Source organism: Candoia aspera, chromosome 1 (assembly GCF_035149785.1).
Source record: "Candoia aspera isolate rCanAsp1 chromosome 1, rCanAsp1.hap2, whole genome shotgun sequence".
In the NCBI taxonomy this organism is placed as follows: domain Eukaryota; kingdom Metazoa; phylum Chordata; class Lepidosauria; order Squamata; family Boidae; genus Candoia; species Candoia aspera.
Genome location: NC_086153.1, coordinates 184,700,709 through 184,726,883, shown reverse-complemented (window position 1 = coordinate 184,726,883; position 26,175 = coordinate 184,700,709). Strand labels below are relative to the sequence as shown.

Below are 26,175 nucleotides of genomic sequence, written 5' to 3'. Positions count from 1 at the left end.
CCTGAATAAGGTATAATTTTTGTGCACATAAAAAGGAATGAACCTGAACTTGAAATTGGATTGACTCCACAATTTCTAACGTATAAGTTAAGGGCTTTTGCAGATGACTTAGTGTTGGTTTTGGAAGATCCTTTAAAAGGGAATTGAAACTTTAATGAGAAAATTTAAAGAATTTGGTGCATTAGAAGGTTTTAAGATCAACAAACAGAAGACGATGTTAATAAAAAACATGAAAATAGAAGATGAAACAATTGATGAATCAAATGGGTTTTAAGATTGAGAAGAAAGTTAAATATCTGGGTACCACTATAACAAATATGAACTGTATGTTATTTCAAAATAACTATGTTAAGACATGGAATGAAGTTAAAAAAAGACATGTTAAGATGGGAGAAACTACAATTTTCATTGCTGGGGAGAATTTCTGTGATAAAAATGAATGTCTTGCCTAGAATGATGTTTTTGTTTCAGACAATTTTTGTTTTGACAACTGATGCCCCATTTAAACAGTGGTAGAAGAATATATCTAGATTTGTGTGGTACGGGAAAAAACATGAGTTAAATATAAGATGTTAAAAGATGCAAAACAGAGGATTGGGTCTACTGAATTGAAATCTTATTTTTCAGCTTGCCATTTGGTTTGGATGAAAGAGTGGGTGTTGCTGAGAAATAGAGAATAGCAGAAATAACTGCTCTTGGAGTTAGAAGGACACAACCTGAAATTTGGGTGGCATGGGTATTTGTGGATATAATGTGGATTTTAAAGGTCATTATGTTAGACATGCCATATTGAGAAATTTGTTTGCCATATTTCTGTAGATATTACATCAATTCCTGAAACCTTCCAACTTGGTAGGGACTGGAGTACTGATTTCACTTTACCTTCTAGGACTACAGGTTCTTCTCAATAGGGAATGCCTTTTAAAGTATATTGGATATTGACATCTCTATTGTATAGAATTTCAATATACTGTATGCCATCTTTCTTTGATCATCTTTGAATCAGTTTCTGTCTGTCCACTGGCATCCTTTAGCATATCAATTCGAGCTTAGAACCTCCTTCTGATTTCAGTGATCTTTTGGAAGACTTTTCTTGTTTCTGTATCTGTTTCCCTCTTCAATACCTTTACAGATATTGTAATACTGCTTTTTGTGTCTTCTAACAACTCTTTTGAAGTTCTTTGTTAAGTTCCTTTTTGAGATCTTTGTCTTTCTTGCTTTGGCTTCTCTTCTTGGCAATTTTCAGTGTTTGTTCCCTGTTTGCTTTCTTCTATTTCATAATCTTTGGCAGTATCTTTTCACATTCATTCTTAATATCTTTAAGTTCATTCCACAATTTCTCTAGTTTCTGATCTGTGTGGTTCAGGACTTCAAAGCAATTTTAAAATTTATTTTTATTTATTTTCTATCCCACCTTTATTGTTTTTATAAATAACTCAAGGTGGCAAACATACCTAATAGTCCTTCCTCCTCCTACTTTCCCCACAACCGCAACCCTGTGAGGTGAGTTGGGCTGAGAGAGAGTGACTGGCCCAAGGTCACCCAGCCGGCTTTCATGCAATTCTCAGTCTTCTGATTTCTAGCCCAGTGCCTTAACCACTAGACCAAACTGACTCTAGTTTCTGATGTTTTCCTTGAAAATGGTAGGTATCATATTGTGAAAACTGGTGTGCTTTCTTCTTCTGCCTTAGCTTAACCTGGAATTTGCACATGAGCAATTAGTGATCTGTTCCACAATCAGTCCTTGACCACATCTTTGTTGTTATACCTGAGCTCTTCCACCTCATTGTGCCAAGAATATAATCAGTTTGATCTCTGACTCCATCTGTTAATATCCACACATATAGGTATCATTTTAGTTGTATGAAGACTGTGTTAGCAATTAAGAAATCATTGGATTGGCAGAAATTGATAAATCATTCTTGTGTTCATTTCAGTTTCCTAGATCATACAGTCCAACTACATTTTTCTTCTTAATATTTCCAAATTTGGCATTCCAATCTCCAAAAATACTCATCCTTCCCAGGAACATACCACTGGCACTACCACCAAATGAGGTAGCATGGTAGGACTTGGGGCGGGGGGAGATATAATTCTTGCATGCATAACATGACAGCTCATCTGTGAAGTAAAATCACTTGCCCGGAGAAAAGAAATATGTAAATCCTGGGTAATATGGAACTGGGGGTGGGGGGGACACAACATTATTGGATATGTCCTCCTGGCAATCATTTTATTGATAGTCCCTTTTATCATAGCCATTTAGCAAGATTGCCCAATATACAGAGCTAGCGTAGTAGTTAAGATCTCGACTTGGACTAGGGAGACCCAGGTTCAATTCTCCATTCAATCACAGAGTTTTTTTTGTGACTTTAGGTCAGCCACTGTCTTTTTCTATCCTGGTTTACAGGGCTGTTGTGATTCCTAGGAATGTTCTCAGAATTACAGATCTACCCACCAACTCAAAAAAATTTAGTGGCCCCATTCTATATGACCAGCCCCATCCTTTTAGGGCATTTTTGTGTATCCTGCCACAAATAGATGGGGGTTTTGGTGGTCATGAGAAAATACTCTCTGATACAGTAGTGGCTGCTTCATGGAACAGCTTTCTCCAAAGAGATCTGCCTGCTTCCTTCCTGAGCTTATTTTTAAGATGTTCTTGTTGCAGTTTAATTTTGGGGAGATGGGTATGTTAATTAAAGGCTGATCATTCCTGGCTGCACGCTGTTAGAGAAAAAAAAAGTTCATTTATGTTTTTTTTAAACATTTATTATGTTATTAATTTATGTATATTGCCTTGGTTGGTTTTACTAAATGAAAATGCAAGATTAAAAATCTCCTTAATATTACAACAATAACCATGTCAACAAAGCTGCCTTAATGCTTAAGGACAAATGAAATTATTCTCTTGTTTACAGAAGCACTTAATAGTGTGTAAGATGTGGAATAGTGATAGGTAGAGTGCTCTATAAAAGATAGCCAAAATTTATGAATCCTGATAGCTTAGCACTAACAACAATAAACTCGCTGTCCCTGGCATTATACAGCTAATAAGTCAAGGGTGTTGCTGGGAATGGAGATTGAAGAATCAGCAAGCTGGACTTTATATCAAAAGACTGTGAGTTCTCTTCAGTTTTAGAATTTGAAACAAATCCTGGGTTAAGTTGCATATTTCTCAAAGGTCTGAATTTGGAATGTGATTATTTGAAATGAAAAAAGCATTTTTTCAATTAAACATCACATACCATTTGGAGCTTTTATTTTTTACAAAGTGATATTGAGTGTTCAGGGCCTTTTTAAATGGATCAGGAATTATAGGGATTTTAGTGGGAGGAAATTAAATTACGCTAGATGAAGTTTAGCATCTTGCTGATAGTCACTGTTTCTGAGATCTGAAGATATGTTTGTTATTTGCTTTTTTATTTTCCTTCTGTACTAGCAATCCACACCTTTGTTCTATTACTGCTTCAGAAATCAGTGAAACACATCTAAGCTTTGCTATTGAAACAACTATTTCCTAAGGTGGTCTGTATACATTTATGTATTTTTTATCACATTCAGTTCTAACTGATTTTCTAAAATGTGTATTTTGTACTTAGTTATGCCAAATAGCTGTAGCAAATAGTTGTCCTTCCAGTATAGCCATATTTGCTCCCTAGTTGTTACACATCCTCAGCTCCTCTTGTTTTGTGCAGATTTGCAGGCTGTAGTGTAGACAAAGAGCAGATGGGCAAAAAGGAACCCAATTTATCAGCCGTTGAAATTTTCTTTCAGAATATTGCTCAGAAGCTTCTGTTGTTTCATCAGATTTGCCTCTTATACAACTGTCAAAGCCTGCACAAATAGCATGTAGATCATACCAATCCAAGAGATGTGTTCAGACTTGAATGAACTGGAATAAATTTACTTGCTGCTACTTCTGCAGATAAACTGGTTGTTAAGTTCCTTAAAACAGCTTTATTTAGATGTGACTAGATACACACACACACACAAACCAACACTTTATGCGTCTTGATAGTGCTTGTATGTACTATATGTTATGGAAAAAAATCTGCTTTTGCATTGAAAATTGTTTTTGGCTACTTCAGTTAGAACAGTATTAAATAGTACACTTAAAGGCAAATGTCAGTGCTTCCCACAGTTACCTCTTTTGTTGTTTTTTAAGGCTCCACTATGATGGCAGTTGAGCAGCTCCTCCTCCTCCTATGGCAACATCTTTCTATGGGAAACAAAACTACCTCCTACTCTCACCTTCTGCTTATCAGTTCACTAGAGAAAAAGTCTGTGTTTGTGTGCCTATGCCACCTCCAGGCTTCTGTGACAGACTCACCCAGAGAGGCACAGCTTCCCTGTGAGTTGTCATACAGGGATGAGCTGAGTCTATTAACTACTTTGTTGCTGGCCTTCTGTGATACTGTGCATGCTGAGTTAATGTAGTAAGAGGGCTGGTATCTTCAGCATAACTGATTTCTTCTTAATAGGTCAGTGCACCTTCCATATCCCTAATAGATCTGAGCAGGAAATACCATGAGTGAGATAGAAAATGATGGTATTCGTTCATCTAAGATCAAATAAATCACCCAGCATGGGGGCTCTGAGATCCTTAACATGTGAGACAGAAATGCATATTGGAGGCAGCTTCTGGAAAATAAATCTTAAGCATACATCAGGAATTCTTGAAATAGGGCAAACTGAAAAGGCAACAAAAAAGATCTCTCTGTTGATTTAGTGCTTAGGAAGAGAAGGTGAGATTTAATACATGCTTTATACAGATACGTTTTTAAGCCACCCACTGGATGCTTATTCCACTGATAAGCATTTTCAGATTGAGAAATTTGGACTGAGAAGGACCAAGAGTAGGGGCGGATAACTACAGCCCATGGGGCAAATCTGGCCTGCCACCTGTTTTTGTAGGGCCTGTGAGCTAAGAATGGACAGGCAGGCAGGCAGGCAGCAGAGTGCCAGGCCTGAGCCTCAGCTGAGTTCTTGAGGCCAGGGGCCGGGCATCCTGGGTGGTGGCAGCCTCCTTGCTGGAGGGCTAGTGCCATCCAGTGGCTGCTGCACTCTTTGACCTGTAGAACTGCCAGCCACACCCACGGAGGCAGGGGAGGGGCAGGATCTGGCCCTTTACAAAAAGAGTTTGCCGACCCCTGACCAAGACGTTACAAGGCAACTTAACAGGGAAGGCTGCATGTGGCATGGCTATGACTATCTTCACCTAGTCTTCACCTTCTCATCCTTACTGTCATGTTCATTTGGCAGGATGTGAAAAAAATGGCAGAGATAATGGACTTTCTTTGAAGATACCTTCAAGGATTACACTGCAACAGATTTTTAAAATACGTTCCCTGAACCTTTTATAAGGCAAAGACTGTAGGGATTAGGAGAGCAGAGCAAAGAAACTGTAAACTATTTTAAAGGAGTGTATAGAGATAATGTGCTCAAGCAATGTAGAAAGTATCCTACTTTAATCTAAAAATGAAACTTTCAAAAAGTTAATTTTCTGGCTAGAGATCAGGAGAGTCTCTTGCTTTTCTGGGCTTATAGGCAGAATGGCATAGCACTTTGGCAAGATTAGTCTCTTCTGGGAATTACACAGAAAGTTGCCAAAGGAGAAGTTTTTGTGTGATGTAACTCCCAGGGTTTCCATAAGCAAGATCTTAAATATATATGAGTTTTTTTTCCTAACCTCTGAACAAGTATTTATTGACTGTCAGGCTTGGCATGCCTTCTTCAGACATAGCTGTTGTATCTCCTGATGGAAATGATGCAGAAAGACATTCAGTGACAAGATTTAGTGTGATCTAAATCCTATGTTACTGCTTTCTGGCAGTGTTCCATGTTAGAAATTAAAAGAATTTGCTGTTCTGAGGGACTTGGCCTTTAATCTTATTTCAGAGGTGTGCCAGAGCTTTTGACAATCTGACCAGCATAGTTGTATTGCGACAGAAGATTGTAAGAGTTTAATGACTGTACATGTGCAGAGGAGAACCACCACTCCCTATCCTTTTCTCCCAATGCAAGCCAGCCACTTGCCACTCAAGGTGGCAGATTCTTACCTGTCTGCCAGACAGTGGGAACAACGGCAGAATTCTAGGCTTCAGCACTGAACATGTGGCCTTTATAAGGCACCCTTCTAGTCCTTGGTTCTGCCAGCTCTAATGGCACTCCATTGCTTTTATCAGTCCTTCTCCTGTCCTTCCCAGCAACCTGAGCAGCAGACCATGGCAACTGCCATTTCTGACAGCTCACAGAGTTGATTGGGGTTGCGCAGCATCCCAACATCCTTACAGATCCTCACTTGGTGTGATGAAGAACACTCGAGCATTCACTCAATTACGACTCATAAGCTTTTGCTTATAAATCTATTTAATGAAGCGAAGCATTCAGTACAGAGAAAAGATTGCGAATGGAATTTCCCGCACGTTTCTACATTTTAAAATCACAGTAACTTCAAATTCCCGCCCACTGCCTTCTTAGGTATGTGCCCCTCCTTCTCGTGCCAGCATCTGGCTGTAACGGTCCTTGCTAGATGACCTTGGTGCAAGGAGCAGCTAGCCCAAACAAGATGATTCCCACTCCAACCATGCTCCCCCTCCCTGCTGGTCGACTCGCAAGTTGACACAGGTTGCTGGAATATGGATGCGGATCCAATAAGATGTTCTGTGAACTTTTGATCGGGGAGCCTGACACTTGGCTTTTCACCACCTTGCCAAGCTCTCCCTCTCACCACTGAAGTTCTTCCAGGTGGCTGTCCAGTGGCAGCTACCATGGTATGTACTCATCCTTGTCGACTGATGATGCAGCACCACCATAGATCCCACCACATACCTCTCCTCACAACTCTCACTGCTTGCTGACCACAAATGACTGTAGCAAAGGTTTTCAATCTTACTGAGGCCACAGAACCTGTGAGTTTTAAGTCCTAGAACCCCTGATTAAGAGGTGAAGCTCTGGTGATAGAAAATTGGCTGTGCTTGAACTTTTTTTAGTGCTTAGATTCTCAAGGAAATCCAACAAGTTCTCACAGAACCCTAGGATTTGATGGAACACAGTTTGACCTGGACTATATTCACTAATGCCCAGCTATAAGAGTGATATGCACAGTGGGTGGAGTTAAATGCCATGTCCTCCCCTCTGTTAGCTCCAGTGAGATGACTAAAGAGACAATATTTGTTTGATATCTAGAATTGGCAAAACAAGTATTCACAATAGCAATGCAAATTTGGTTTCTGGAATCAGCAACACAATAGTGACATACAGTATGCTAGTGATGAGCAATTTTCCCCAAATATGATTTATAATTATTTTTTAAAATGTTTCTTTCAATCTGAAACATGCTTTTTGAATTAAGTAATTTTAAAGAAAGGATTATGTATCATTTTCACGGCTGTTTCTCTCCCAACCTGAAGGAGGATTCATTCCACTTCTTACTTCAAATTGCTAGCAGATAAGAGTTTAGGGAAAGGGTAGCCAAGAGCCATTCAGGCTCAGATGCATGTGCATATAATAGAAACCCAGGCCAATTCAAATATAAATCCAAGAATCTATTTGTGCTTAAGGAGTACCCCTGGAAAAACAAACTTTGGAAAGTGCTGGCCTCAGTAAACATTTCTTTTTGGATTTGGAAAACAAAACTTGAGCATTTATATTCCAATCCTGTATGTTTGATTGATAGTAATTCCTCTACAGTTCAGTCCTTGTCTTTAGGCATATTTTTGTGGAACTGAAGCTTTTATATGGCAGCCATATATTGATGTATTTGGGGATATTGAGCCTAACCAAGGGTACTGAACAGCTGTAGAGAGGATGACATACAGTTAGTAGGAACTGAAGAAGTGAGATTGCTATATAAGCTCTGTTTTATCCTAAGAAGCAAGAACAGCTTGTTATAGGAGAGCACTGCCTCTATGTGTATTGAAGGAATGTCAAAATCTTGAACTTGTTTGTAAGCAAAACAACATGTAGAAGTTGATGCTACAAGTGACTGGAGCCTTACATTAACTATAGAAAGCATGTGAGCCAGCCTTCATTGACAGGAATTCAAGTGGCAATCAATCATCTCTGAATGCATAGCATCCAGCAATCCATTGCTGTCTCCATTAAGGATCCTTGCAACATTTATTCTTTCAATATGTATTCACCCATTACTGATTACCTTAGTAACTTATTTCACTAATAAATAAGTAAAGAGCACTTATAGTTTATTTCTGAACTTCAGAGCTGAGTGCTTGCCAGTGTATAACCAAAATGGCAGCTGCCTTGCACAGGAATGAATGCCACGAGGAAAATCCCTGTTAGAGAGCAGTCGTCTGTCTTGGAGGCAACAGCTTTCAACCCCCTCTTACCCTCTTATCAGGGTAAGATAATGTGGATACTCTAGACACACTGCAACATTTTGTCATGGAGTCTGCCAATTCATTCTTTCAATAACAATGAGAACTGAGTATGCTCTGTGCCCATAGAATACTGACTGCTAAAAATGGGGGAGGAACATAGAATGTAATAACTTGGAATATGTTTGATTGATGCTTTGAATAACATCATTCCATTTTGCAACATAACAGTAATTTGTTGCTGGTTCCATTTGAGATTTTCTGAAAGCAGTCTTTTAAGACCTCCAGTTTTAGGGCTCTGGGTGGCTCTTATTTCATGATACCTAATTAGACCTATATTCTAAAACAGGTGTAAGAAAATCTTGTTGCACAATTAAAGGATTACTAAAAAAAGATGGACATCTCTCAACTGTTAAATAGTCTGTTAAAGAAGGAAAGTTGTATAGGCACAGGTAATTCTGATGTAGTTTGAAGTGTAATGCTTAATTAATTTTTTTTCCTGATATTTATAAGTCATTCTGTGTTAACATTACCAGGCAATTTACAATAAGGAATAAAAACAAATGAAGTGCATTGACTACAAAATCTTTAAACTGATTTACCTTTTCATGAAGATTGCTAATCTATGTAGTCAGTTTTTCAAAGACTGTTTTGTGAAATTTTAAGGTTCTTGTGATTCATCTGTACATTAATTTGTTGCCTGGCTCTGAGATATTGCCAAGCTCTGTAAGGTATAAGTTCATTATTAAAGCTATGATCCATAGTTAAACTTAATGGGATTTACTTTTGGCTGTGTGACTATATGTGTGTGCATGTAAGTATAAGTGTGCCTGTGCATTGACAGAGAGAAACTGTGTTACATGGTTACCAGAATTAAATTCTGTTGGGCAGAAGTATTATAGAGCCAACTGATTCACAGTTAAACTTAGTTTCTGGATTCAGCCATCTTTTCTTCCCGATTCCAGAATTGCTCCTCCTTTCCCTCCCACATCAGTGATTAGTTTCTGGTTCTGGCTAAACTTGCCATTTCTAAAATGTTTTTCAAAGCTCCCTATAGAAAAGCCAAGATTTGTTATTTTAGCATCAGAATATGCTGAACTATTTCAATTGCTATGTTGTGGTAAATATTGGAATAAGGATGAAATGTATCAAATCACCATCCAGAGCTGTATGATTAGTGTTGTTAAGAAATATGATAAATAAACTAAAATAAATATATTTATATATCTTAATTACTAGATATTCATCTGCTTTGTTTAATGATGAGAAGAAGGTCTAACCTGCTTAAAAAACCAGAAACAATATGCACAATAAAAATACCCATGCTATTTGTGGCACTCCATTTTTTGCTAGTACCAAATGATTTTTCAGTAATTATTATCTGGAGTTTTTATTCAGGAGCCTTTGATGAGGAACTTTATCAAATATTTTTTGAAAATCCAAGCAGGCAATGACGACAGGATCATTTCCACCTATATGCCTGATGCTACTCTAAAGAAACTCTAGAAAGTTTGTAAGGTAGGATTTATTTTTGCAGAATCCATACTGTTTTTCTTTAAGAAAGGCTTAATTATTTCTCCTTTATTGTCATTTCTGCTAATTTGCCCAGAAGAAATGGTAAACCGACTGCCCTAAAATTTCCCAGTTCTCTCTGGGTTCCTTTTAAAAATTGGTGTTAGTGATCTTTCAGTCCTCAGGCATGCAGCCTGATTTGCAGGACAAGTTACATATTTTTACTGGATCAGCAATTTCATATCTGAGGTTTTAAAAAAAGCTGTGGATAGATACCATTAGGACCTAGTGCATATATTTATTTCTTCTCCACATGCTTCTTGAGCATCTCTTTCACTCCTTTGTTGACTGAATGGTCCTTGCCCATTTAAAGAAATTCTTACTGTTTTGCTAATGTTTTTGCCGTACCTTCCTCAAGCACTACTCCCCCCCTCCCGCTTTAGTTTGTTTCTGAATCTGTGTGCTGGTGAGCTTTAAGTCTTACATAGATTAAAATAATTTATTGCATTTGTATTCTGTCTTCTCAAAGCTCAAGGTGGTCTATGTGGAGAGAGAGAGTAGCCCTTCATTTTATGACAATATCAGCAAATCTGTGAGGGAGCTCAGGCTGAGAATAAGAGCCAGCCCTAAAGACACCCAGTAGTGAACTGGGGAGCATAAATATGAGTCTTCCCAGTCCCACAGTAACATTTTAATCACTACAATACTTCAGCTTGCCTGATTTTCCAAGGAGAACTATCTTCCAGAGCTTGAAAATGTCCATTGAAAGCATCAGCAGAAGTCCTGTTCCATGTCTCTTTATTTTCCATCTTCGTTATCAGAAACATGACTGGATGGCATGAGATGGGCTTGTTAGCAGTGGTGTCTTGATGCTGCGGTACCTAACCTAAGAAATCCTTTACAGGCATTCCTGATGGTTGTTTTCTTTCATTTAGAAGTTTTTGCTCTTTTGTTTTAGAAATATGTGGGTTTTAGTTTTTTGTGGTTCTATTTTTCTTTTATGTATGGTTTGACAGAGGTTTTTGTGTGTGTGTGTGGTTTTGATGAATTACATGGTTAACTAATGTTTTCTCCTTTTCCCTATCATGTTATTTAAGCATTCTATTTTACAGAAGTAAAAAAAAAACCCTAATAAAATGGATTGTTTGTGAATACATGGTAGTGCCAAGTACCTACTGTACAGTCCACCTCACCCCCACCCCATTACAACAGTCTATATTAGTTAATAATTATGTATTCTCTAACTGGCAATTGAAGAAATTGTGAAGCAGAGATAATGCCTTTTATCTGAGTTAATATCTCTTTATTCCAGAAAAAAAAGTACAGGTCCAGAGTGGGTGGAGGTGCGGTATTCTTCATCATCTGTAGTATGATCTTGTTCTCCTACTGTGTGCCTTCATACCTGAACTCAACAGTGTCTTCAGTTCTCCAATCAGGACCAGTCCCATCATGCCAAAATGCTATTTTTCTCTCCTATTTCATGCTTATGGAACTTTCTGGAAACTAGCTCTCTAACCTGTGCATGTTTATTCTGGAGTAAATTTTTCTTGGCCTTAAAATCAAAACAGTAGCTATAGAATGACAATATTAGCTGTTGTGGTGAAATGTCATCTTCAGGAGAAACAAGTTTTTTGGGGTATGGGAATTTGATTTTCAGCGAGAAAATATTCCAGGAGAAGCAGGTCTTTAGGTACCTTCTCCAGTATTTCTGAACGAAGCTTAGAAAGATGATTATATAGCAATTTATATTCAGGATGTAAATAATCTTGCTTTGTCCAGTTGCAACATATAGAGAATATAGAGACAAAATTCTTTTCTCTCTCTGCAGGTATAATTTTTCAGAGAATGTTAGTTTCTAAATCATATAAAAGTTATATTTAGTTTCAGACAAAATAGTTTTTTGGTTATTATTGGAGCAACTGAATGTTTGTTGAAGAAAACTGTGAACTGCCAAATGGGAAATTTGATTGAAATCAAACTATCTTGCATGGTGAAATGCATACATTCTATTTCTTCCACCATGTACCTCATAAATATGTGGGAGAACTTTGTAGGTTCTATGCCATGGCCCACCTCACAATTTTTCCTCTTCTGTCTTTCTCCCCACTTTTTCACTTGAGGGTGGGAATATGCATGAGCCATCCTTATGGATATGCAAAACCAGTGCACACTTCATGGGGTATAAATAAGAGAATGCAAAGATCTGTTCCTCCATAGAAGTCTCAGCAGTCCAGTAGTATGAATTGTGTTTTGCTGTCTCTCAAGCATTGAAACCTGTGAATATTTTCCCTGAATTCAAAAATGCATCCCCAAGAAATCAAAGACCCACTCTCTGTAAAAAAATGCTGGAATATAACTAAAATAATTGGGATTGCTCTTCCTTCCTTCCTTCCTTCCTTCCTTCCTTCCTTCCTTCCTTCCTTCCTTCCTTCCTTCCTTCCTTCCTTCTCTTTTAGGACCTATGTTTACACTGAAAGTGCAAGTTAATGATATAATCAGTCATCAGTATCTACACCAAGCTGTTGTAGAAGTTTTTGTCAACTACACTAAAACAAATTCTACTCTAACTGGAAAGAATGGAGCAGTATTGATACAAGTTCCCTATCAACTAGGTCTAAGTTTAACTATTGCTTCTTATAAAGATGGTTATATGTTAACACCTTTACCTTGGAAAACTGGGAGAATGCCAAGTAAGTAAGCAAGTAAACAAGACCGTTTTAAAATATTCTCTCTAAACTGAATGCCTGTAACTTCCTTCTTTCCATTAGGTGATTTATCTAGTTGTTCTTTAAACATCTCAGTGGCCTGTGCTTTTCAGGTTCTCATCAATTCCATCCAGCCTTTACCTTCTCCATTTCCCCCTTCCTTTCTACCCATTTACCCTCTTTTTTTATATTTGTTCTCTGATTCATTCCTCATTTTCATTGAGCAAACCACTTAATGCATTTCTTTTGTGCTGATCGCTTATTTCTGTATTCATCACCCATTCAGTCTTCACCCAGTCTCTTCTATTTTTAACACACATGCTGCTTAAATAATCCATTCTCACTGCATTAAATTTACCTGTTTCTCCTGACATACCATATAATCTTCACTTCCATATAATAAAATGAGTAGAAGCATGTTCTTCTGCACAGACATTTTGCTTCTTTAGTAAACATTCACTCCTCACAACAGGCCACATATGACCTACTATCTTTCTATTAGCTTTTGTACAGCTTAGATTTTATCCATCCATTTTTTCTTCTTTACTAAATGTTCTACCACGGTATACAATTTTATCTATTTGCTCTATTTTTTTGCCATTTATGTATAATTTGCACTCATTTGCTACACTTTCCCTGTCAAACTCAATTGTCTTCATTCATTTTCAGATCTGTTTTCCTTGTTGCATCATGCGGTCTAACCTTTGTTGAAAATCATGTGTGTTCTCAACTAACAACATGGGATGATCTGCATGCATAAATATATTCATGCTCTCCCCCACACACTTTTAATATCGCCATAAGTATTCCTTATAGATTTACTCATATAAGATCTAAAATATTTTATGCCCAATTTAAACTGAAAAGGTGCATTCCAGAGTCTTGAAATAGATATAGAATAATTACCAAATAATCCAGTCAAACTGTTTTAAATATTAAAGTTGTACACTGAATATATGCATGTTAGATTTTTAAAAAAGTAACACGTTTTCCAGATGAAATGGAAAATTCCAATTCTTGTTAGTTATGTCTGTTGGGAATATATTGTATGTATTGGTACCTCCTTTTCTAGATAGATAGATTTGAACAAGAAAAAAACTGAATATACTCTTCACCCCAAAAGGTAAAAAGGGTGCCTGGAAAAATTATAAATAATTATGCTCAAAATGGCAGTAAGCTTATATTTCCTGCTCCCAATTACAGCAACGATGGATGCAAACATTGGAAGAGTCAGGCATATGGTGCAAGACCGAACAGCATTTTGTTCTGTTATACATAGGGTCGGCATGAGTCGTAAACAACTCAACAGCAACTAACAACAACAACAAGCCAAAAAAAAAAGAAAAAGAAATCCCATCCTGATCTTTATAAAAATCAAATTTCTACCAGTATTTCTATACTCCTATGTTTTAGGTGAGGAGATATATATATATATATATATATATATTCTCTAATTTATAGGAATTTATATATATGTATGTATGTATATGTATATGTATATATTCTATATATTACTCATAATCTTGACATATTTTATGTTAAAAATGGTATGAAAATATAAAGATTTTTGTATAAAAGTCTAATACATTTGATTGAATAGAAGATTTTATGTATGGCATTAACTACCTGAATGAATGAATGAATGAATGAAATATACATATATATACATATACATGTGTGTGTGGGTGTGGGTGTGTATGTATATTTGTGTGTGTGTGCGCGTGTGTATATATGTATCATTCATTCATTCATTCAGGTAGTTAATGCCATACATAAAATCTTCTATTCAATCAAATGTATTAGACTTTTATACAAAAATCTTTATATTTTCATACCATTTTTAACATAAAATATGTCAAGATTATGAGTAATTTATATAAATAATATAAAAAACTATAGAGAGATTTAGGACTTTGCTCATATGATGATCATTCTGTGAAAACTTTATTATGGGAAAAACTTGATCTAATAGAGCCCTAAGAAGTAACCAGTGCCTGACTTCTTCACCAACCAACAGATATCCGTTATTTGGAAGTGCTGTCCAAAATGAAAGGTGACCCCTTGTATCCAAAGTCTGCTAAATGGGTGTCCATGAAATTGAGCTTTCTCTTTTTTTTAATCAAAGTCAATATAGTCATTCTGTTTTTCAGATGATATAGCTTTTTCTGCCTAGGTTTTACTATTCTCCAGGACAATATGTTGTAATACATACTTACATAATAATATATTCTTCTTTTTTTTAAATCTCCCACAGTATATTCATCTGTTACACTTTCATTGTTCCCCCAAAGCCAGGCAAATATATGGCTATTCGATGATACAGTTTTAATTACTGGGAAAGTATCTGGTAAGTAAGAGCAGAACATACCCCGGTTTGCAAACCATTTTCTCTTAAGATATAGCATGTGTTGAAGTGAGTAGAGTTTTCAGCTTGCGTTTTTAATTATGGACTGCACACAATAGGTGCAAAGAGTTGGAGGTATTAGTTTACATTTTAGTAAAAACAACAGCAGCTGCAGACTTGTATTAAATGCTTAATTTGCTAATTCCTGTTAGTGGATTTATTGGCTGGACAGAACATGCAGGTCTTCTTTCCTGGCCTTAATGTTTATCCTCATAGCCGCTCAGTAATGGAGGTTAAGCTGAGAGGTAATGACTATTACAGACTCACAAAATTGGCTAAGTGGTGACGAGAATCTGAGAGTCCCCAACCCTAATCCAACACATCATACCCACTTTAATGTAATTCTAGAATAGGATCTCTTCAGCACTAAAAAAGGACTGTATTGTTTCAGTTCAGTGGTGACCCACAATGAGTGACCTATAGAACTGATGGTGCACTGTCCTGTTTAGCCATTCAATTCCATCTGTTTGTGTTGAAGATGGGAGCTGTCTTCTTGAAGGATCTCTCGATGCCACATGTCGCAAGAGAGGAAAAAGCTGACCGAAAGCCTTCACACATTTTTAGCAACACCTCTGCTTTTCCATTCCCTCTGTTTAATGAGGGAATGTTAATGAGGCACTGCATATAAATCAAAATAATCCAGCCGCTCCAGGCTTGCTGTCTAAAATGCAAGATACAGAATAAAAGAGACACTGAGAAAAAAGTCTGCAAGACTATTGTTGTTTTTACAACATCTGGAAATCCAGGGGCTGTTAGTTAAGTAAAGGTGACTTAATAGTGCTACCTTTTCTTTTTTTTCTACCAGTGCAGTTTTTAAAATAATGTTCTTAGTATTTATCCCATATCCCAAGAGAAAAGAAAATGGGCATTAGGTATGGAGAGAAACAAGATCCTGCACTTGTATCTTCTCTCTCTAACACAAATAAATATGTCCTCTGAGTATAGCACTTAAATGCATATCATTATTTTATTGCTTTGGAAGAGTGAACATTTCTGTCCTGACTAATATTGCAAATTTGTCTTTTTGATTAAACACTGGGGAGGTTTGATGTTCTATATCAGTAAGAAATAGAATTAGTTTTTTGTGAGGGTCAAAATGTGTAATATTAAATAGTAATAAGAAAGAGATACAAGAAGGCAATGAATTTAAACTGATTGATCCGAGCTAAGGGATTGAATCAAATGCAAGACTAAAAGGATAATTATGTCCATGTTACAGTTTATACAGTTAGTCCTCACCTATCCACCGTTCATTCAGCAATCATTTGAAGTTACAAGAGCACTGAATAAGGAGACTTACGAATGGTCCTTGAAGTTGCAGCCATTGCATCATCCCCACAGTCACATGATCGCAATTCAGGCACTTGGCAACTGGTGCACACTTATGACAGTCACAGTGTCTCATGGTCAAGTTGCAGTCACGTGACATAACGCTAAAGGACCGCAGGTGATTCACTTAGCAACCACAGCCAGAACTGACAAACTGCCATCATAAGTTGGGTGCGGTCACATGATTTTTCACTTTATGACTGTCGCTTAGTGATGGCTTTGCCAGTCCCAATTGCGGTTGGAAAGTGAGGACTACCTGTAGTGGTATTTGTGGCAATATTCTATGAACAAAATTTGTGAACTTTAGTGTGCAGATAAAGTTTGGAGTTTCCATTGCTTGCAGTAGCCCTGTACTGTGGTTTTCATTTCCCTTATGTGAGGAGCCCAAGAGACAAGATTATCCTATGTATTTGTTTCTGAGTTGGGATGTGAACCTGAGTCTCCCAAGACCAAAAATTTGCCCTGTCCTTAGATGTCAGTAATATTATATGGAAAAATAACTGTATTATAAAAGTTTTTTTTTATTATTTTCAGAGGATTAGCCACATTGGTTTGTATCAGCAAAAACAACAAAATACTGTATGGCCAGACACATCTGCAGGGAAGTTGTAAGGGGACAAATGACAAAAGCAGTATTGGGGCATTATGACACAGTCCCTGCTCATTTTGCAGATGCATCAGGATGTCAGACATATGGACAAAAGAGGGTGGAGAGCAGTGTAACACTGCCCTCGTCATTTTGGCGAAAGGCTCAGATCCTGGAGATGCATCTGGATCTGGCATTTTGGAGAGGAAAGGTTATGACATACAGTACTATACTGTATGTATTAATCTTTAATGTGCTATAGGATATTTTGTTACTTAAAACATTGCAAATATATGGCCAGAAATTGCAAATATATGACAAGAAATAGAAAATATGTGACCAGAAATTGCTGGTAACAAAGACAAAAATGATGGAAAAGTTGACAGAGAACTGTGAACTATGAAAGACAAAGCAATAGTCAGTTCTTGGTAGCCATGCATTGTACTGTTTTTTATTTGCAGTTGAAAAGGGCTGGGGGCAGACATTCTCTCTTGTTTTTCCTGTCAAAATCTATTTCAGATTAGAATTAATGTATAAATGTTGATGGACCATTCTGAACTGGGATTAAAAGGGACAAAAACAGAGGAGGAATGTTTTTGTTAGGAAGAAGTGTACAAATGAGGCTCATTTTGATTCTTTTAACTTTGGTTGGATTTTTAAAAAGCTGTATTAGCTCTGTTTGTTATCACCTTAATAGTTGGATACTGCATACATCATCTCTTGTCTTTTATAATATCTTTTCTAATGTTAGCCCTCATGTAGCATATTTCCAGAATATCTGCAAGTATATATAGATGGGTGGAAAGAGTAAAAAAAGAAGCGTTTCCTATTTGGTCATAAGATTAATTGTTAAAAAAAGCTTTGCTAAATTTCTAGTTTAAAATTCTACCTATTTTTCAGATGCCAAATCTCAGCCAAGTGTTCAGTTTCCAAAATACTTGATTAAACTTCCTGTGAACCACCATATCACTAATGTAACGGCGTATCTTACAGTGCCACAACAGTTTTTGAAAGTGGACCATTTCCTCTATACAACAGGAATTCTTTTAAATAAGTCAGGTATGTCAGCCATTAAAATTTCTATGCCAGTATTCATTCCCTTATTGTGGGTGCTGAATGTAACCTTCTAGATGAGTATTGGTTGATGGAAATATTTAGCAGACGTGGGGAGCCATTATCCTTGAGACTATAACCTGATAAAACCATCCAGTGATGATATGCTTTACATTACAGATGTGCTGCAGATCCAAAGCCAAAAAGTTTCAGAACTGATGTGCAGCACACTCCTACTTGAAATGTTATGTTTATTTTTCTTTTTAATGAAACAGACACACATCAGTAATAAAATAGGGGAAAATGACAAAAATGGTAAGTAGAAAAGTGGAAAGATAAACCCAACAAGGGAAGAATTGATATGTATATTAATTTGAGAGTGGATCATAGATGCTTATGTCATTTGAAGAAAAAAAAATAAGCATCTGTACCTTCTGCTATAGACAGAAGTAATCTATACTTCATTAATGGAGCTAAATAAGGGAGGCAAAATGTGAATAAAACAATTCCTAATTAAAGTATTCTTCAAAAGTTTCTATTGTTAGGTTTTTTTTAAATAAATAATTGATCTGAAAAAAGATTTACCTTAGTTTTCCAATATTTTTGAGATAATAAATGTGGTAATGAACAGGAAAGATTATTGTATAATTGATGACCCACATATTAATGACCCTCCCCCCTTCCCTACCATTTATGAGGAAGTATATATAGGAACATGGAGAATATAAGATGAAATCAAGAGAGCAACTGGCTGCAGAGGGATTTAGATTTCAATGGTTTTCATTTGCACAGTTAAGAAAGATTTGAGGTAGATAATAGGACATTTGGAATTGAGAAGACAGAATTTGAAGTTGAACTATGTAGATATGTTGTTTGTTGTTTATTCGTTCAGTCACTTCCAACTCTTCGTGACTTCATGGACCAGCCCATGCCACAGCTTCCTGTCGGTCATCAACACCCCCAGCTCCCCCAGGGATGAGTCCATCACCTCTAGAATATCATCCATCCACCTTGCCTTTGGTCGGCCCCTCTTCCTTTTGCCCTCCACTCTCCCTAGCATCAGCATCTTCTCCAGGGTGTCCTGTCTTCTCATTATGTGGCCAAAGTACTTCAGCTTTGCCTTTAATATCATTCCCTCAAGTGAGCAGTCTGGCTTTATTTCCTGGAGGATGGACTGGTTTGATCTTCTTGCAGTCCAAGGCACTCTCAGAATTTTCCTCCAACACCACAGTTCAAAAGCATCGATCTTCCTTCTCTCAGCCTTCCTTATGGTCCAGCTCTCGCAGCCATATGTTACTACAGGGAACACCATTGCTTTAACTATGCGGACCTTTGTTGTCAGTGTGATGTCTCTGCCCTTAACTATTTTATCGAGATTTGTCATTGCTCTTCTCCCAAGAATTAAGCGTCTTCTGATTTCCTGACTGCAGTCAGCATCTGCAGTAATCTTTGCACCTAGAAATACAAAGTCTTTCACTGCTCCTACATTTTCTCCCTCTATTTGCCAGTTATCAATCAAGCTGGTTGCCATAATCTTGGATTTTTTGCGGTTATGTAGATATGATGAACATGTAATTGCTAAAATGTATAAACTTTTGTTGAAATTTGAAATGGAAGAACAAGTGAAAAACTGTGTAATAAAATGGGCGTAGAACTTTGGACATAACATACTGATGGAACAGTGGGAAAATACGTGGTTAAAAAGATTGAAATTTACATTGTTACAATTTAAAAGAGAATTTTTATGAAATGATGTACTGTTTGTATACAGTATGACTCCAGAAAAATTGTCTAGAATGTATAAAAGTACTTCAAATTTATGTTGGGAATATGGACAACATGAAGGGTCATTTTATCATGCCTGGTGGACTTGTAAAAAAGCCAGAAATTTTTGTGTTCATATACATACAATAATACAAAGAATTCCAAAGATCAACATTCACCTGAAACCAGAACTTTTCTTGTTGGGATTAATGGACAGTCAATTAGAAAAGAGCCATGGAAGTTTATTTTTATACTTGATTACTGCTGCAAAACTATTATATGTGCAAAAATGGAAAGACTCTGAAATGCCCACAATGGAGGCATGGTTGGTAAAGATAATGGAACTTGCTGAGATGGCCAAATAGATTCAGTAGAATCTTGGTTAACCGGAACTCAAACAACCGGCACTCTCAAGCAACTGGCACAGAAATGAAGAAATAATACGTTAAATAAAAATTTAAATAAAATCATTTTTTAGGAGAAAGATACGTTTAAACTTGGCGCGCCATGCCACGCCCCGCCATTCCAATCCCCCTCCAGCAGGAAAGCAAGCCCAAACCTGGTGCTCCGTGCTGTGCCGATCTGATCCCCCTCCAGCAGGAAGGCAAGTCCAAACCCACCGCGCCGCACCAACCCCCCCAGCAGAAAGGCAAGCTGAAACCTGGTGTACTGCACTGATCCGATCCCCCTCCAGCCAAAAGGCAAGCCCAAACCCGGAGCTCTGTGCTGCGCCAACCCCCCCCCAGCAGAAAGGCAAGTCTAAACCCGCCGCACCGCACCAACCCCTCCCAGCACAAAGGCAAGACGAAACCTGATGCACTGCGCCGATCCAATTCCCCTCCAACAGAAAAGCAAGCCCAAACCTGGTGCTCCATGCTGCACCAACCAACCCCCCTTGCAGAGAGGCAAGTTCAAACCCACCTTTTTAAAGGTAAGCCCAAACCCACCCCTCCACTAAAAAGGGACTGGTTTGGCGCAATGTGCCAAGCCCAAACCCCCCCCCCCCACCAGAAAAGGACTGGACCGGCATGGCATGCCAAGCCCAAACCCGCCCCTCTGCCAGAAAGGGATCGGCCGGTCCCTCTCTAGCAGAAAGGCAGGTCCAAATTTGGCGCACCTATTTTTAATAGTAACCCTCAAGCAACCAGAAACTACATTTATCCGTCATCTACCAATCCCCATGGGTGCTGGTTAACCGAGATTATCTTACTTCAGATCAATCAATACAGTCAGGGTTAGCCACTCCACAGTGCTGCTTGCTTGGCTTTTGAATGCCTCCAAAGATAAAACTCTCTACAAACCAGAACTGGGGCTTGGTCCCTTTTGCTGTATCAGTCCATTGGCAAGTACTGACCTGCCCATATTCCTTGGAAAATACTTTAGTAGGAATTATTCACATGCCAAATCCTTCCTGGGTTGTGAATGGGAACTGTTACTACTTACTCTCTTGGGTTGGGTATCATCTAAAATGTACTTTGGTTTAATGATGGACAGTTTGAAATGTTTAATTATGGACAGTTTGAAATGTTTAATTTTGGACAGTTTGAAATGTTTAATTATGGACAGTTCGAAATGTAGGCACTTGTTTCGTTTTTATCTCCATCTGGTGGTTAAGTTCAATACGCCCTCATTTCTAAACTCAGTGAAATGAAACTCATGAGAACATACAGTTTCAGACTTTTCTCCTTTTACTATTAGGGGCTAGTTTTAGCTGTGATCTAATTTGATAACCAGATGATTGGAAAAATACAGGTGAAAGAAGGTGGTTGCTCAGCAGAAAACAGGCTATTGAGGAGGATGACCATCCGCTTATTTTAAGAGAGATGTTAAAATCTTGACAGTACTAATTCTGTTTTTAAATTCATTTATGATTGTTTTAATCAACTGTTATGATAAATGTCACTGCTTTTTTTTTAAACGTAAGTCATAACGATTGAGCTATACATGTGTCTGTTGGTTGGAATTTAATTTTATAAAACGAAATAAAACAAAAGCCGGTACTTTCAGTAGCTATGCAGGAGCACTTTTGCCTCTATTTCAGAAAAAGGAATTGGATATTCCCAGGTTCAGATTAAATAACTATTACAGCCCATGAGGGATAGGAAAAAATATCTCTGTATGAATTGCAAATAGCAGTCATTTTATGAAGCTGTGTCAAAAATATTGTGTGCTGTTACCAGAAAAAGTAAATTAACATCACTTTTTATTTATGTTTAGGTTTCAAAAGTATTGAATTGACTCCCCTTGCTGCAATATGCGTAAACATATTTTCAGGTGGGAAAGAACTGCAGGTGGATGGCCCCATTCATATCACCTTACCTCTTCTGCCTACAAGCGATGTAAAAGCAGGAGAACCTATCTCAGCCTGGACTTTTGATATGAAAACTGGTGGGTGCTTTCTTTTCTTTTATGACAAGCATGTTGGGAACTTACAAATATTATTGCATATATAATTGGAAGGAAGCTTTGTTTTTGTCACCTTCCTTTAGCTGAAAAAAAAAATCCCCATTGAGAATATGATCCTACACATGCTTTCTCAGATGCAAGTCCAGCTGATTCAGGGGCCTTATTTCCAGTTTTCATGCACAAGATTGCAGTCTACAGTATATGCACTATTTGAAAACCTGCATAAGGTCTGAAGTGGAACTATTTTAATAATGGATGCTTAGTTATTTTGAGGCATAACCTGGAATACTAGGTGTTAGCCAGTATTTCATTATCTATTTTTAGAAAGACAGTGCTGAACTAGATGGATCTGTCTCTAATCCATTCATTTTGAGTATATCAGAGTTCTCTAGAGTTTTTGATTCTGCGGTTTTTAACTGAAAGTCTGACAGAGCGAGTCTCATTTTTTTCTTACCAGGTGCTTGGATTAATCGTGGCTTGGGAATGGTAAAGAACATGGACGATCACTTAGTATGGACATATACTGCTCCAAGTCTGGGATACTGGATAGCAGCCCCATTGCCTGGAACGAGAGGTATACTGGGGAAATTGAAATTATTTTATGTGTCTTAGTTTTTATTACTTTCATGACATTCATGATAATCTTTACATATAGTTAGAAGTCAGAACACGACATAGAAGACTGACTCTTCCCAAATTTAATTGGGACGATATTTGCCTCTTGTTTATGTTGAAGGTTTGTACTACATGTTGTACAATCTAATCTGCAAGAAGGTTAGGGGCACCAGCCTAACTCCCATATCCATAATCTACTCAGGTTGGATACTGAGTTCTGCTTGAACATGAATTTAAACCTCAGCAGGAAGGACAAGTGCATATGCATACAGTATGATTTACTTGTGTTAGTAATATGATCCAGACCTATGTGTCTCACTAGTATTAGTGTTCTATGTATACTGTAGGCATATTGCTTGAATTATTTTGACTGAGGTAGAACCCCATCAATACTGTTAACTTTTGTATGTCAAACTTGATAGCGGAATGAAGCTGATGTCAGGGCCTCTTGCATAGTTAAACTGCTTCTATGACAAATAAACTGTGGACCTCGTGCTCCCTGATGTGAACCTCTCAATTCCATTTTTGCTGAAGGCTTGCAGCCGTGTCTCCTTGTTTGTTGATAGATCCAGTGTCAAAATGTAAAGGAAGAGCACAGTAAGGAAACATAGGAATGCTAGTATAAAAAAAGTTAACTTTTATTATCCTCTCTCCATCTCTCTCTGCATCTTCTTTCTGTGATTAAAAACATAGATTCCATCATTACAACAGTTACTAAAGATATCACTGCCTACCACACAGTATTCCTCACAGCCATATTAGGAGGCACCATCACCATCATTGTTGGGTTCTTTGCAGTTCTGCTTTGCTATTGCAGGTAAGAGGGAAGATGATGGTAATGCGCTTTTGGCACAACCAGTTACAGTGTGCACTGTTTGAAAGCATAGGGTTACTGTTCAGGTTGATCCTGCTTTTGAAAGATAATTGAGTTACAACTTAGGCCCACTTTCTATGCTTAAAGGAAATGCTCATTTGTCCTAGACATTGGGTAATGCTCTTCTTTTATACTCTGTTTTCAAATCTAAGGAATCTTGTTGAATGTACAGTTAAAAAATATGTAGTTGTAGTGGTGCCAGTGATGCCAAACTAGTTGAAAAATATGTAGGTACACAGAACTTGGTAAAATCGAAAATTAACTGGATGCTTGATAGACTGCTTTCTTCCTTGGAAGAAAGTTAAGTTTGTAAATTAGATAAACAAGTAGATAAATAAACCTGGTGGTGGCAGACTAGTCCTATTTGCAGCTGATACACAAAGCATAACTTTAGTATTTTTTATTTTGCTTCTTTTTTTAGGGATAAATGTGGTCATCCAAAAAAGAGAAAGAAAAGTCCAACTAAACTAGACATTTTAAAAAAGGACCAAACAACTTCAACAACTCACATAAATCGTATTGGTGCAACCAAAGGATCGGTGAAGCCAGAGAACAAATCTAGATTGTATTCACCCAGAGTGGCATCTTATAGCCCCCAGAGACTGGTTTCAGCTGAAGGCGAGGAGAGGAAAGTTCAAGACAGTTTTAAAGTTTACACAGAAGGTACTTCATACCAATTCTCTAGTAAAAATACCCAGTGTAGGAGCTCACCCCAGTCCTTGGAAGCTAACACAGGACTGAGACATCTACTGCCAGTTAAACATCTCAATGGAAGTATTTCCCCTTCTCAAAATGCACAAGAACAGAATCAGTATCTTCCAATAACTGAGGAACTATATGGGCTATCTTCCCTCCCAGAACAATTAATGCATCTCTATGGTCAGCCTGGTGCTATGCTTCAGACATCTGAGCTTTTTCACTCCCAAGAGCAATTGCATGCTGCAAAGTCAGCTACTTTACCAAGAAAGGGACAGTTAGTCTATAGCCCTGTGATGGAGCCTATGAGTCATGAAAATTATACCCAGACATTGCCCAAAATGCCAGTGCATTCTCATCTGCAGGAACCAACTTCCAGAGATGAAACAACTGCTATAGATAGGCAACAGGGCTTGTCTCCTCAAGCTGCCAACTGGGGCCGCTACACCAGTAGCTTGCTAGAGTCAGTTTCTGTCCCGGGAACATTAAATGAAGCTGTAGTGATTACACCATTTTCATCAGAACTTCAGGGCATTTCAGAGCAAACCTTACTGGAGCTTTCAAAAGGGAAACAGTCTCCACATCCGAGAGCATGGTTTGTGTCGTTGGATGGCAAACCAGTAGCTCAGGTGAGGCATTCATTCATTGATCTCAAGAAAGGCAGGAAGACTGAGAGCAATGACACCAGCTTAGACTCTGGTGTGGACATGAATGAGCATAATCCAAGTCGAAAATTGGAGAGGGAGAAAACTTTTATTAAAAGCATGCAGCATTCTAAGATACTTTACCTAGAAGACTTGGATCTGAGTAGCAGTGAATGTGGGACCAGGGTTTCTACCCCTGAGGATCAAGCTGTGAAGCATATGCCAGATGGAGGTAATGACCCCATCATAGAGCAAGAACTCATAGAAGAGGTGCCTAGAAGGAAAAACATGGCAAAAAACCATGAGGCCAGCTCTCCCCCAGCGAAGAAACAGGGAAGACCACGTCTAACTAAAAGAGAAGGCAAAACAAACATCTGGAAGAAGAGAGAGGAGAGGCCACTCATTCCAATAAATTAAGATTACAGCGATGTCTATCTTCTGGCTGTTTCGTGTCCTGTAGTCTTTACCTCCTCTCTGTCATTCTTACTTGTAAATTTGCACTGGTCACGTTCAGTGGGGCAGTCAGATTTAGGAGGCATTGCCTTTTTAAGGCACAGAACAAATTACCCCTTCATAAGGAGTTTTGTTTTCTGAAAACCAGCTCATCTTGCTTTCAACAGTTGTTAAAATTTCAGGATTTTTGTAAAACTATACACGCACAATTATCCTGTGGTGCATCTGTAAGGACACATATACACTCTCTAGAAGAAACGAGTGTGGAACCTTGTTTACCTACTCTAAACTTGGACATCTGGCAAGGAAGAAGTTCTGTTGATACCAGATTGCATTGGCATAGGAAGAGCATACCATAGATGACAAGTGTTATGTTTGCAACTAGTGTCTGATATTGGACACGGTCATAATATGGTTTGATGATGGTATCATATTGTGTAGTATGGTATTTTTCATCTAAATGCTGATAGGAAATCTTGTATTTCATATCTTGTATAACATCCTGCCTCACTAAAATTCCTATATAGCTTTTTATGGTGGGGGAGGGAAAATTAGGGACCTGTTATCCAGAAGGTATTTCAAGTGTGCAGACTTCTACCATTCCAATTTGTATTGAGCCAAATTGTGCTCCATTTTTAGGGTAGCTGGATTTATATTAATGTAATTAAGGCAGAGTTTGGCCCTTTATGCCCACAATGTGTGCCATTGTAAACATGGCCAAAAAGATGCCTTTTTAGATGTTTCCATCAGAAACAGCATCTTGTACTAGCCTTAAAAAGTCAAAAGAAATACGGTATT

General features: G+C 37.8%; 1 protein-coding gene across 1 annotated transcript; it reads left to right on the top strand.

The window, feature by feature from the left end:
• Nucleotides 1-12,309: 12,309 nt before the first annotated feature.
• FAM171B (family with sequence similarity 171 member B) lies at nt 12,310-26,175 on the top strand. Its single transcript, XM_063318090.1, has 7 exons — nt 12,310-12,538; nt 14,808-14,900; nt 17,773-17,931; nt 21,907-22,077; nt 22,553-22,669; nt 23,404-23,527; nt 24,006-26,175. Exons 1-7 carry the CDS (start codon nt 12,310-12,312, stop codon nt 25,339-25,341), a joined length of 2,229 nt encoding a protein of 742 aa, XP_063174160.1. The 3' UTR covers nt 25,342-26,175.

Bases quoted from the DNA above. Each gene is read 5' to 3' on its own strand.
- FAM171B (XM_063318090.1), top strand. From the start codon at position 12,310: ATGTTTACACTGAAAGTGCAAGTTAATGATATAATCAGTCATCAGTAT. The intron at 14,901-17,772 runs GTAAGTAAGAGC...CCTATTTTTCAG, and splicing joins AATTACTGGGAAAGTATCTG to ATGCCAAATCTCAGCCAAGT. The intron at 23,528-24,005 runs GTAAGAGGGAAG...TTCTTTTTTTAG, and splicing joins GTTCTGCTTTGCTATTGCAG to GGATAAATGTGGTCATCCAA.